This window comes from Octopus bimaculoides, chromosome 4 (genome assembly GCF_001194135.2).
Source record: "Octopus bimaculoides isolate UCB-OBI-ISO-001 chromosome 4, ASM119413v2, whole genome shotgun sequence".
In the NCBI taxonomy this organism is placed as follows: Eukaryota; Metazoa; Mollusca; class Cephalopoda; order Octopoda; family Octopodidae; genus Octopus; species Octopus bimaculoides.
This window is the reverse complement of record NC_068984.1, coordinates 34,124,640-34,136,651: the sequence shown is the minus strand read 5'-3', so window position 1 is coordinate 34,136,651 and position 12,012 is coordinate 34,124,640. Positions and strand designations below refer to the sequence as shown.

At 32.1% G+C, this 12,012-nt stretch overlaps 1 protein-coding gene across 1 annotated transcript in view; it reads left to right on the top strand.

Annotated features, from left to right (window-relative positions):
* The window catches only part of LOC106875874 (opioid-binding protein/cell adhesion molecule homolog), a 574,302-nt gene extending 562,463 nt beyond the window's left edge, over positions 1 to 11,839 (top strand). Inside the window, exons 8-9 of the mRNA XM_052967625.1 lie at positions 2,180 to 2,329; positions 9,251 to 11,839. Coding sequence (XP_052823585.1) covers positions 2,180 to 2,329; positions 9,251 to 9,363 — 263 coding nt within the window. The 3' untranslated portion in view covers positions 9,364 to 11,839. The remainder of the gene's footprint in view (positions 1 to 2,179; positions 2,330 to 9,250) is intronic.
* Positions 11,840 to 12,012: the final 173 nt, after the last annotated feature.

The window sequence follows — 12,012 nt, the reverse complement described above, 5'->3', positions numbered from 1 at the left end:
ACACACACACACACGCGCGCACACACACACACATTCAGTTATTTATTTGTTTAACTCAATTTTATGTAATTATTAGAAAGATTATATACAGAATTGTGCTATTGGGCATGGCAATCTCTGTATTGATGCATATACATACATACCAATGTATATGCACATACATATTAGTATGTATGATCTGTTTTATGTATATGCATAGTAAATGTAATGAAGTATAAATATGAAATACATATAAATATTACATATTAATTGTTTTTAACATAATCATTCTCACACCTACAAATTCACATATGTGTATAACCCACACAATGACGTTATATATACATAGACACAAAAATGCAAGATATACTTACACACTAACACCCATACACTCACTAAACCAGTCACTCATACCAAAGCATTATTGTCAGTCTTTCATATTCAATAGCTACTCTCCGAATATTATTACACTTAGATACAATCACAGTTTACAAACTCCACTTCTGTTGATATGCTGCTGCTTATTCAGTCTGTATTATTCCAGATCATAGATCTGCTTTGCTCCACTTATCAATCCACTGCTTAAAACAAGTAGCAATTATTTTCAAGCATCTAAGAGAGGACACACCCGACAAATCAGATACGTAATTCTGAATGCTATATGTAGATCAAAAAGAGATCTCTACAGCTAGTAGTATGGTGGGGTAGCTACTTGAGACTGAAGAAGTAACAGGATTTCTACTATAAGTTCTCTTCTAATATTATTGGGGTCAAGCACCTACACCCACTACTAGCCAACACCACCACAGCTACTTAGCATGAACAGCATCAACACACACCCTACAATACCACTTTTGTCAATCAACAAACACTTATCTTCAAATACGTCAATCATTTTTGTTTCTTTTCATTGCTATTATTATGGTTGAATTGATAAAGTGTGGCACCAAATTCCATGTGCTGTTTAGTCATGTCATTTTACATTCTGAGTTCAAATCTAGTTACCAGCTGAAATTCTTTTGTGGCCACAAATGCTACTGCATATATTATTTCAGTTAACCAGGTCGTATTAACATTTGTTTTTGTTTCTATTAGTTCTGTGACAGCCTGATTTGTATTATATATATTATTGTTGCTGTCTTATTATCAACTTTAATTTTTGGGAGGTACAATTGGCAGTCCATACTAAGATCTCTGGCTTTTAATTCCTTCATTATATTCATTGTTAGAGTACCATAATCATGGTTTCTGCCTTCACTGTTTCCAGATTTTAGGCTTGTTCTGCATTCCTTCCTGCTTATGTTTTTGTCTGTGGTGCTCTGGTTTGGTGCATTTTGCTCATCATTAAGCATTCCTACAGTTTGGGTTTGTTGTGCTTCATTACTCACTTTGCTTTTGTTGCACATGTTATGTCTATCTTTATACTTATGTTATTATTTGGCATTCTTGCATGGTCACTATTTGTATTGATGTATTTTTTCTTTTAAGTGCTCTATTTCAATTTCTGATTCTTTTTTTGTTTTGAAAATGTATCTTCTTATGTTGGCTTGTTTGTTAGGGTCATCAATATATCCGAATCTAAGTAATTTTTCTTTCAGAAAATGATCTCCTACATGTATGTGTTGTGTTTTTATTCTGTGGGTAGAGCACTGGAGTGAGAGATGAGTATAGGATAGAAATATATTCCTCTCATGTCCATTTATACACTTTTTTGATTTTGCAGGACATGAAGAATAATATCCAGTCCTTTATTTTGATGGTCATCATTTTCGTAGGGTACTTGTCTGTTCATTTCTGGTGTTAAAGAGTTTTGCACATGTAATTTTTAATACTTTTTGTGTAATAAGTTTGTTGTGAGACTGATTTCTATTGTGGCATATTGAAGACATTAGGTTTATATAAGCTCAGTATGTTAATCTGTAGTGATAGGTCAACATACCTATCATGTGAGTGTCTGGACATTTGTTGAGTCCAGTGTTGTGATTGCTTGAGTACTGTCTGGGAATTGGATTGAAGGTCCAATCACATTGCATGTAATACATTCTCAAATAACGCAGTTCTATATTTAAGAGATAAGGAATTATGTGCATTATTTACATTATTTACATTTGACAGATATTTGACCTCATCTTGTTTGTTGTTAACACGTTTCGGCTGATTGTGTATTATTATTATTATTATTATTATTTTCTATTTTCAGAGCATAATGGCAACAGAATCAGACCACCTAGTAAACCAGATAAACAAAATGGTGGCAATCCTCCATTGCTATCACACAGTAATCAAACACCACCACGAAATAGAGTCACTACGCCCATGAATGAAGTTTGGCTACCAGGTGGAGGACAAGGTAATACTCTACTTCAATTATTCAAGCAATTGGTATCATAATATGTTACCTTCCAGTATTGCAGAAACATATTCTAAAGGGACAGCCTCTGTGCTATGTTATTAATACTTTCTGTAAACACCTTGTCATTCAGATTAAGGAAGTCTGAAGGATATCTTACCGGTTCACAAGGAAACAGAAATAACAAAATTACTGTTTCTTTGTGGATGACTTGAAACTATATGCAAAGAATATGCATGAGACGAAAAAGAGCCTTGACCTGGTTACAACATTCTCGCAACCTTTTCAATAGTCTTGACTATTGAAAAGGTTGCGAGATGCAACGAAAATTTTAGGAAAATAAAAATAAGAAATAAGTAGAAATTTTACCGGTGAATGTGTTAAATTATAAGGCACAAAAAAAAATGACTCTCCCCAATCAGATTACAAGTTCACATTTATAACTGAAATTTTGGGAACACTGAGACATGTAACAAACTGCTTAAGCACAAATCTTCTCAAAGCCAGAAAAGACAAAGCTAATTAGAAGATTACAGTTATAAACCATGAATGGAACAGTCAAAATTTGTAAGATTTTCCAAAAAGTTTAGCATTTAAGTACATATGCACATGTCCAAACATGCAGCTATATGCAGAATGCATATTTAAAACTAAACATACAAGTCTGAACATGCATTGACTCCAAATATATACACACACATATGCACAAATACCTTGATATTCTTTAATATTCCAATAAAGAGGCCTTGAATTCAGGTTAGAAGCCAGCTCTTTCTCTAATGGCAAGAAATCTAATAATAATGTTGAATAACATACATACAGTCATACAAACATGCATGCATGCATGCATCCATACATACATCCATCCATACATGCATACATGCATGCATGCATACATACATACATGCATCCATACACACATACACACATACATACATACATACATACATACATACATACATACATATATATATACACACGTATGAGGAAAGTCACTGCTCGAAAATCTTACAAGTCTTTAACCCTAGGTCTGTTCAGACAGGACTAAGCTTGGGTTGAATAACAATACATCTGAGCTGCTTTACACGTGTGTGTGTGTATTTACACATGTATGTTTGGTTGTGTAGTATGAAACTTGCTTCCTGACTACATGGTTGTGCATTAAGTCCCACTGCATAATACCTTAGGCAAGTGTCTTCCACTATAGTTTTGGGCTGACCAAAGCCTCATAAGTAGATCTAGAAGATAGAAATTGAAACAAGCCCATCGTATATATATATATTTGTTTTGCAAGATCCTTGATGTGAAATCGTGTGTTGAAGCAGATATTGTTGTATTTGGCTAAACTGGCATCCCCAAATACAACAATATATATATATATATATACATATCTATCATTATCGAACCAAGAGTTTAACTACGGTCGGCTCATAGCACTTACTTAGTGCTACCTGCCACTCTTTGGGTCTTCTAAGTACTAATACCTCTCATACCCTCACTTCCTCACTAATACAAGCACTTATTACAGGTAACGCTTTCATAATGGATAAACAATTCCTTGGCATCTCTCTTAAGGATACACCTATTTTTCCTTATAAATGTCTTGCTTCACGGTCTTGGTTTTGTTATCTCATCTTGTCTAATGACTTGAACAAGCAAAAAAACAGTTCTGCTTGTTTAAGACTCTCTTAAGGTTTATCAACAACAGCAACAACATCATTCAGTAAGTCAACAGCTCAACAACTTCTCAGTGTCTCAGTACAGAAAAAGTTTTATCTAGAAAATTCAGTCTTGTGAAACTTTTGTTGAACAGGACATAGAGAAAGCTGTCTTTTCTGTTTGATTTGTTTGAGTTTTTCTGAGTTTCACTCAAATTAATTGATGGGCAGCAAACTTTTCAAAATTCATTGATCAGGTCTTTTGTTGTCTATATTCTAATATGTATATATATTGATGATCCTTTGGTAGCTAACAATAGCAAGAAAACAAAAATCTCTGAGATTTTGTGCCAGTTTTCAAACTATTAGAATGTGTTATTGGCATTTCATCTCTCACATTCCTCAGATATCTTGTGGCTATTATAGAATTTCATCACTTCCTGCCAAAGTGCCCACCATTAAAGAATATTGCCATCCAAAAGACAATAACATAGAATTACTGACATGGTAAAATAATAATACCATTTTATCTCTAACTATGCCAAAGAAATGTTTCTTTTAACAGAATTGCTAAAATTGGCAAGCTTACAATTAAATTTACCATTTTCAACTCTTACAACCTTTCACTTGCTGAAATCACAGTTAGTATTAGATACATTACTTGAACACTCCAATAGCTGAACTTTCCATAATGACCTAATCAATCTGAAGTGCTGATATCAACTTTTGATAAAAAGTTAATGACGCTTCTCTTCCATTGTCTTTTATTTCAAAGAATCTTAATTTTACCAATACCAAATCTAATATTTTCAGTACTTCCTTCAATACAAAACTTAGACACATTAGCAATTTACACTGCCTTACAAAATGTTTGTTACATGTAAAAAGTGATAGTGTAGTACATTCTGAAGATTATAAACTTATAATTTAAGCATTATCTTCTAGTTCCTACAAACATTTTCCATGTGAAACCTATCACTTAAACTTTGTTCAGTGTTGGAACCTGGCATGTTGAAAGAATAAAGAAAATAGTTACTGTTGCTATGTTTTGTACCTTGGTTAATATTATAATTCCAAAGTTAGCAATGGATTTCATTAAATTAACAGCAAAGTGACCATTAACTAAACTGACAAATCAAACTCAACATTCAAAAAATCCCTCCACCTAACACACTAAAACAATACCATAAAATGTGATGCATTCAATAGCATTCACTAACACCTGAAACAGTGTACCACCAGAAATTCACCTACTTTACTCAGATTATTGCATTCTGGTGTTTATGGAACTTATATATTACTGACAGCTTCATTTAGATTGGAATGAATTGTTTGCGTTATCAACAAAATAAAATTTCAGACACACAAGATAATCCCAAAACAAGCAAAAGAGAACCTCTGATGCTGCTTCAATAATCTAGAGGATCTAGTTGGCCAGCTACCTCTCTGCAGTGAATTTATCTACCTACTTATTTTCACCTGACAGTCTGAAGTAATTCTCTTGCCAAACAGCACTGCAGAACATTCAGCCTTGTTTCTTCTTAAATATGTTACAGAATCTGGTGTTCATATAATCCCCACAACAATTAAAGTTGGATATAGACAACAGTTTGAGGGTAGCATATTTGCTTTTTGACCCATTTTTCATTTGGCAGGTAGACAGCTTGTATATCCAACTAATTGCTTGCAGCAAAGCCCACAGCAAATGGGTGGTAAGAATATTTCACCAAAAACATCCTTCATGTATTTCTACATTTCCACCAACTGATAAGTGTCAATGAAAAGGCTTGCAGAGAACATAAGCCCTGTCCCTACACCTGTGAATAAATTATTAACAAATATAATAACTGTGCAGTTAATGACGACTTATTCAATTTTCCAGTTAAATTTGTCTACCAATTGCAATACTTTACATATTTGGTGAACTAGCTTCACTAGAAAACTCTCTTAGATAAAACAATATTAGACTATTTGGACCACTGCCCATGTTTTTTGCAGAGCTACTTCTATCTTTTGTATATAGGAATCTTAATATTGCCGTGTTTGTATACAACGTTGAAACCGAAAGAAAAGAACTGAGAAAGATATAATTTGGTATTATTCACTTTGTAAAATTGGTCTTACTGAAACTTCCATGTGGTAATTTAGGTACTTTGAGCCATACACTTTACGATTGTCTGGTTCCCAAAACTTATATGTTTTACTTGTTTCATTCATTGGAATGCAGCCATGCTGAGGCACTGCCTTAAAGGGTTTAGTAGAACATATCAATCCCAGTACAGTAATACTTCACTTTATGAGACTCCGAGTTTACGAGTTTTATTTTTCGAGCACAAGATCCAAATTCAGAATGATGTGAAAGTTCCTACTACCATAACAAATGCTTCTGCATATTACCAAGAAATTTATAGAGAGAGAGAAAAAGCTTCTTCTAAGCAAACAACTCTCTACTTGTTTTTTAAAAAGAAATCTACAAGTCTGTCTATGAGAGCTTGTGAATCAGCAATTACATCTACAAGTAATGGTATGCATAAGTCTAGTGCAAGTGAAAGTGATTCAGAAAATGATTATAAAAATATTTTTTTGTTATAAATTATCTCGACATCCTTTTTACTTTACATAAATTATTCTTCACATTCTACTGTTGTTTTATTGCCATTAATTCATGAGTATTATAAATTCTATGGGTAAAATAATATTTTTCTGAGAACAAATTACGATTTATAAGATAACTATGGGAAATTATTGCTCTGCTTTATGAGTTTTCACTCTACAAGCGAACTCTGGAAACCAATTAACTCATATATTGAGGCATTAATGTATCTATATTTAAGCTTGGTACTTATTCTGTTGGTCAATTTTGTCAAACTGATAAGTAATGAGGACATAAACAAACACCAGTTGTCAAGCAGTGGTGGACAACACAAGCATAAACACACATAACACAAGAACCTTCTTTCAGTTCCTTTCTACCAAATCCATTAACAAGGCTTTGCTTGGCCTGGGCCATGGTAGAAGACACTTGCCCAAGGAGCCACACAGTGGGGTTAAACCTAAATTCACACAGTTGGGAAGCAAGCTTCTCAAGCACACAGCTAAACCTGTGCTGAAGTACTTACATTTCAAATTAAGATTATTGTTTTCCATCCAAATAAAAATAATGTCAATGATTTCACAGATTTTTATTATATATATAACTAATTGCTGTAGTTTCTTAGCCTGATATCAGCACTGATGAGGCAGGCCTGTGATTAACAGTTTGTTGGAATCATCATTCCATCAGTTTGTATGTCAGGAAGTATATTGTGCAGCGTGTCCTTTTCTTTGTTAATACAAACAGATTATGACTTCAGGTAGATTTGACTGTTATTTATAGCAGCAAGATTAGTGACTTCAGAGAGGGTCTGTGAACTATAGAGACAGCCTACCAAATTATAGAAATAATCAAATAAAATCAATAGTATTTATTTCATCAAGCTAGGTAAGGAAAATTGTGGTAAGTGAAGTATAGCTCAAAAGAATTTGAAAGCAGATGTGTACCTGCAATTTTCTTGTCAATTTAATTTATCCTCAACAATTGTTATATAGAAAATCTTGAACATATATATAAATACTTACTTCTAAATAAATAGTACCACATCAAGTGATAATAGATATTATAAGCAGCAATTTAGGCCAGAAAAGACAAACAATCTCATTCACTTCATTTCTGACACAAATTACATTGAAAATCTTAGCAGTTAATTCATATCAATTTTACATTTCATTATTTTTATGTGGAAATGTCTCAAACAATAACATACTTAGCCTTTTTGCCATTGAGTTGCAAAATTATTACCTATAGCCAGTAATTGTATGATTTATTTGACTAAATGACTTAAATTGAAATGCATGGCAAAATAGATTTATGCTTGATTGCAAAACCATTATTTTATATGCTAAAATACATAATGGTTGAGTTAATCTGGTTCTATATTTCAGTGTCTTTGTATTTCAGTGCACATAATTTATATTCTACCTCTGGGTAAAAGCTATTAATTCTACTTTCTTAGCATACCAAATGAATAAAATGATAATAATAATAAAATGGTAATGGTAATTAAATGATAATTCTTTCTAATTCTATCATGAGGTAAGCAACATTTAAGGAGAGAGGGTTAGTTTATAACATTGAACCCAGAACTTGACTGGTACTTTACTTTATCAACCCTGAAAGGGAGAAAGGTAAAGCTGACCACAGTAAGATTTGAACTAAGAAAGTAAGGCACCAGAAGAAATGTTGCTATGCATTTCATCCAATGTGCCACCTATTCTGCCAGCTCATGACCTTAATAATAATTATGGTGAGTCTTTCTACTATAGGCACAAGGCCTGAAATTTCAAGGAAGGCTTTGCTAATTAAGTACATCGACCCTAGTGTCCAACTGGTTCTTATTTCATCTATCCTGAATGAAGAAAAGGTAGTCAACCTGCCAGAATTTTGTCTGGTGCAATAATATTTCTGAAGCTCACCACCTTAATGATCATAATGATTATATTTTCAAGTTTTGGCACAAGGCCAGCAGGTTTTGGGAAAGAGGATAAAGCGATTACATCGACCTCAGTGATCAACTAGTACTTCTTTTACTGACCCTGAAAGGGTGAAAGTAAAGTTGACCTTGATGGAATTTGAACTCAGGATGTAAAGAAAACAAAATGCTGCTAAGCATTTTGCTGGGTGTGCTAATGATTCTGCCAACTCACTGCCTTAAATGATAATGACAATAATAAAACCTCACAAGATTATAATTTATAATTTATACAAGATCTAGACAGCTTGCAAACATTGAAGTTGATATTGCCTTAAGGGAGAATGCTTTTGCTAGCAGTAGACTTTTTCCAATAAAATAAATGAAAATGTTTCCATTTTTAATTATAAAATACAAGTCGTGGAACAAAAAGAGGATTTTAATTTTGCAGCTTGATTTTGTAAATATGTATAAATTAACTAGCAACAATGTTACCTTGTTAATTCTAAAGGTTACATTTCAAATTTTCTTATGAATAAATTTTACCTGATTATTTATTAGCTACTACAGGCTGAGCAGTCCTACCCTAACATCAGATAACTTTGACAATAATTTCTTTTGCATTATATTAATAATTTTCATATATGAGTGTGGGAATAAAGTGCCATGTAAATTAACACGTATTACTTCCTTTCTTTCTCTCTTATTTATTGATTTTTTTTTACATAATATTTTTCTCATTTATGTATTTACAGGCCAATCAGAATCCTCAGCAGCTTTTGGATCTGGATGCAAGAAACCAATTACCGATTTACTTTTTTCCTGCTTCTCTCTTCTTCTCGCCATTTCGCAAGTTTGTTGCATATAAAATTTTTTAAAAACCGGCGTGATTTTAACTAAAGCTTGAGAGTCTTCCACTTGAATCCAGTGAAAAATCAAAGGTTTGAGATTACAAAACAAACAAAAATATGAAGAAAAAGAAAGGAGAAAATGTATACATATGAAAAAATATAGCATAAATTCTAAAAAAAAATCAGAAAACAGGACAGCAGAAATTGTATAACAGATGAAATAACAACAATAGTTTCAAGAAGAAAGACAAAAAAATGTACCAAATTTTGAGAAAGAAACAAAACCAATTTCTTTTATGTTTTCTTTCATATTTTTTCTTTTATGGTTTGATTTCTTTTGGCAGAAGAGGGAGTCTTGAAAAAGTTCTCAAAATATTACTTGAAACTAAGTATGAGAAATTTCTTTTAATACATGTATATGCTGGTGTGTGTGTGCGCATGAAAGTATATGTATATTGTTAGGCATACGTGTGTTGTGTGTGACACAATGATTTTGAGCATGGCCACAATAGCTTATAAAACTTAAAAATGCATGTACAACATCATATATACCTGTACAGACATATCGTTTGTGTTTCCATATGCTGCCATTCCAGAAGTGTCAAGAACATACAAGTTGAAATAACTATGTTAGATTCAAACATATGTATGCATGTAAAAAATGAATTAATTTACAAAACTCTAGCAAATGTAAAGTTTTTGCATGTGAACATACATTTATGGGTGTTTGTTTGTGTGTGTATACATACACAAATACACACATCTATAGGCTTAATTTTTTTCAATCTATTTAAACCATATATGAAGACAGGAAACTGTACATACATATACATACATAAACATACACACACATGCAAGCACACATACACACACGCATATATATATAACATGGACAAACACCCCCATTAATGCACACACAAATATATATTTATATAAATGTGTGGTAACTAACATTACAGGTGTATATGCATGTGTGTAAAGTTAGATAAATAAATATATATATAGATACCTAGATATAGATTGCATATATATGTAAACAGAATCAATTATTTATTATATCAGCACATTGATATAAATAAACCGCATTATATATGTAGATAAAATTATATATATATATATATATATATATATAATATATGAAAGCATACATGCAGGTAGACAGGTAGTATTCATACATATGCCCAAAACTAAACACAAGACATAATGCCACAAAAGTGCTCAATAAATGATTAGCTGAGAGTTAAATAAGTCAGAGCTTTGACAGAACCTATGTGATAAACATAGTATGAAGTTTCGGAGATCAGGATATACAATGCAAAATAGGTGCTTGCATATTACTTTTATTACATACACATGCACACACATGCATGCACACGCACACACACACACACACACACAATTCACACCATCCAGAAAATAAATACATTTGTATAAAACCAAGATACTGAGACATTTTGAGGATTCAGCAATTTGCTCTTTGGGATAATAGTATGTGGCACTCATGAATGTACGTGTACAGTGTGTATACATATAACTTGATAATGCCTTCAGCTAAATTCTTTTCTTTGGCGTTTTCTTTATTTTTTATTCGAGGGGAGGTAATCAGCCTTAAAATATCATGCCTACCTATTTTGTATTTGCCCTTCAAAATCGAAGTGCATTGGTGAATAAGTGAGGAAGCAGAATCTATGATATGTGGCTCACTTACGAGGTGCAATGGAGCATCTAGCAACATAAGAATAAAATGGCATTTGAAGAAAAATTTGCGAGGCTAATTTAGGCGTATGTGTGTTTATATATACATAAATACATATATGCATGTGAGCATGCAGGCACATACATGCATAAAGATACACACAGAAACACACAGCACATAATCTTAGATGTTGTGTGTGTACACATACATACATACACACATATCTGTATACACATATATATATATATATATATATATATATATATATATATATGTGCATAATTTTGTTGATAATAATATCAAGGTTTCACTTGCAGTGAATTATTCAAACCAATCTTGAATAAACCACCGCAGATAAAATTTCAAAATGACTGTCAACAAAACTTATAATAATTAGACCTAACAGATATATTGAGTCCAACGTTTATTGTTTTTGATATATTTTATACCGCTAATCCGTAAATACACACACATACACATAGATATGCATGGGTACCATTATAAAAATATATATCGTTGAAGAGAATGTATAGCATGGTAAATAAGAAGCAAGTTATATCATAAAACTAGCTTTTAAATAAGAATTAAAAATATGTAAATTAACATTTCTACTAATCTGCATCACACACAACACACCCACATATATATATTATATAACTCATGAAACAAAAAGCAACAACAAACCAATATGTTGTTTAACAGATCAATAATAAAGTTGAAATATTTCTAAGACATTTGTTCATTTTCTTGTTGTTAAGATTATATCCATAATCATCAAATAAATGGTATTAAAAATATACAGATGTTTTTTTTTTTTTTTTCTTAGCCCACCCACCGAATTTTCATTCTATCCAGGTATGCTTGGAATGAAATGTAAATGTAGCAAAGTTTCATATATACATACATACATATATACATATAGATATATATATACATATATATATATATATATATATATACATATATATAT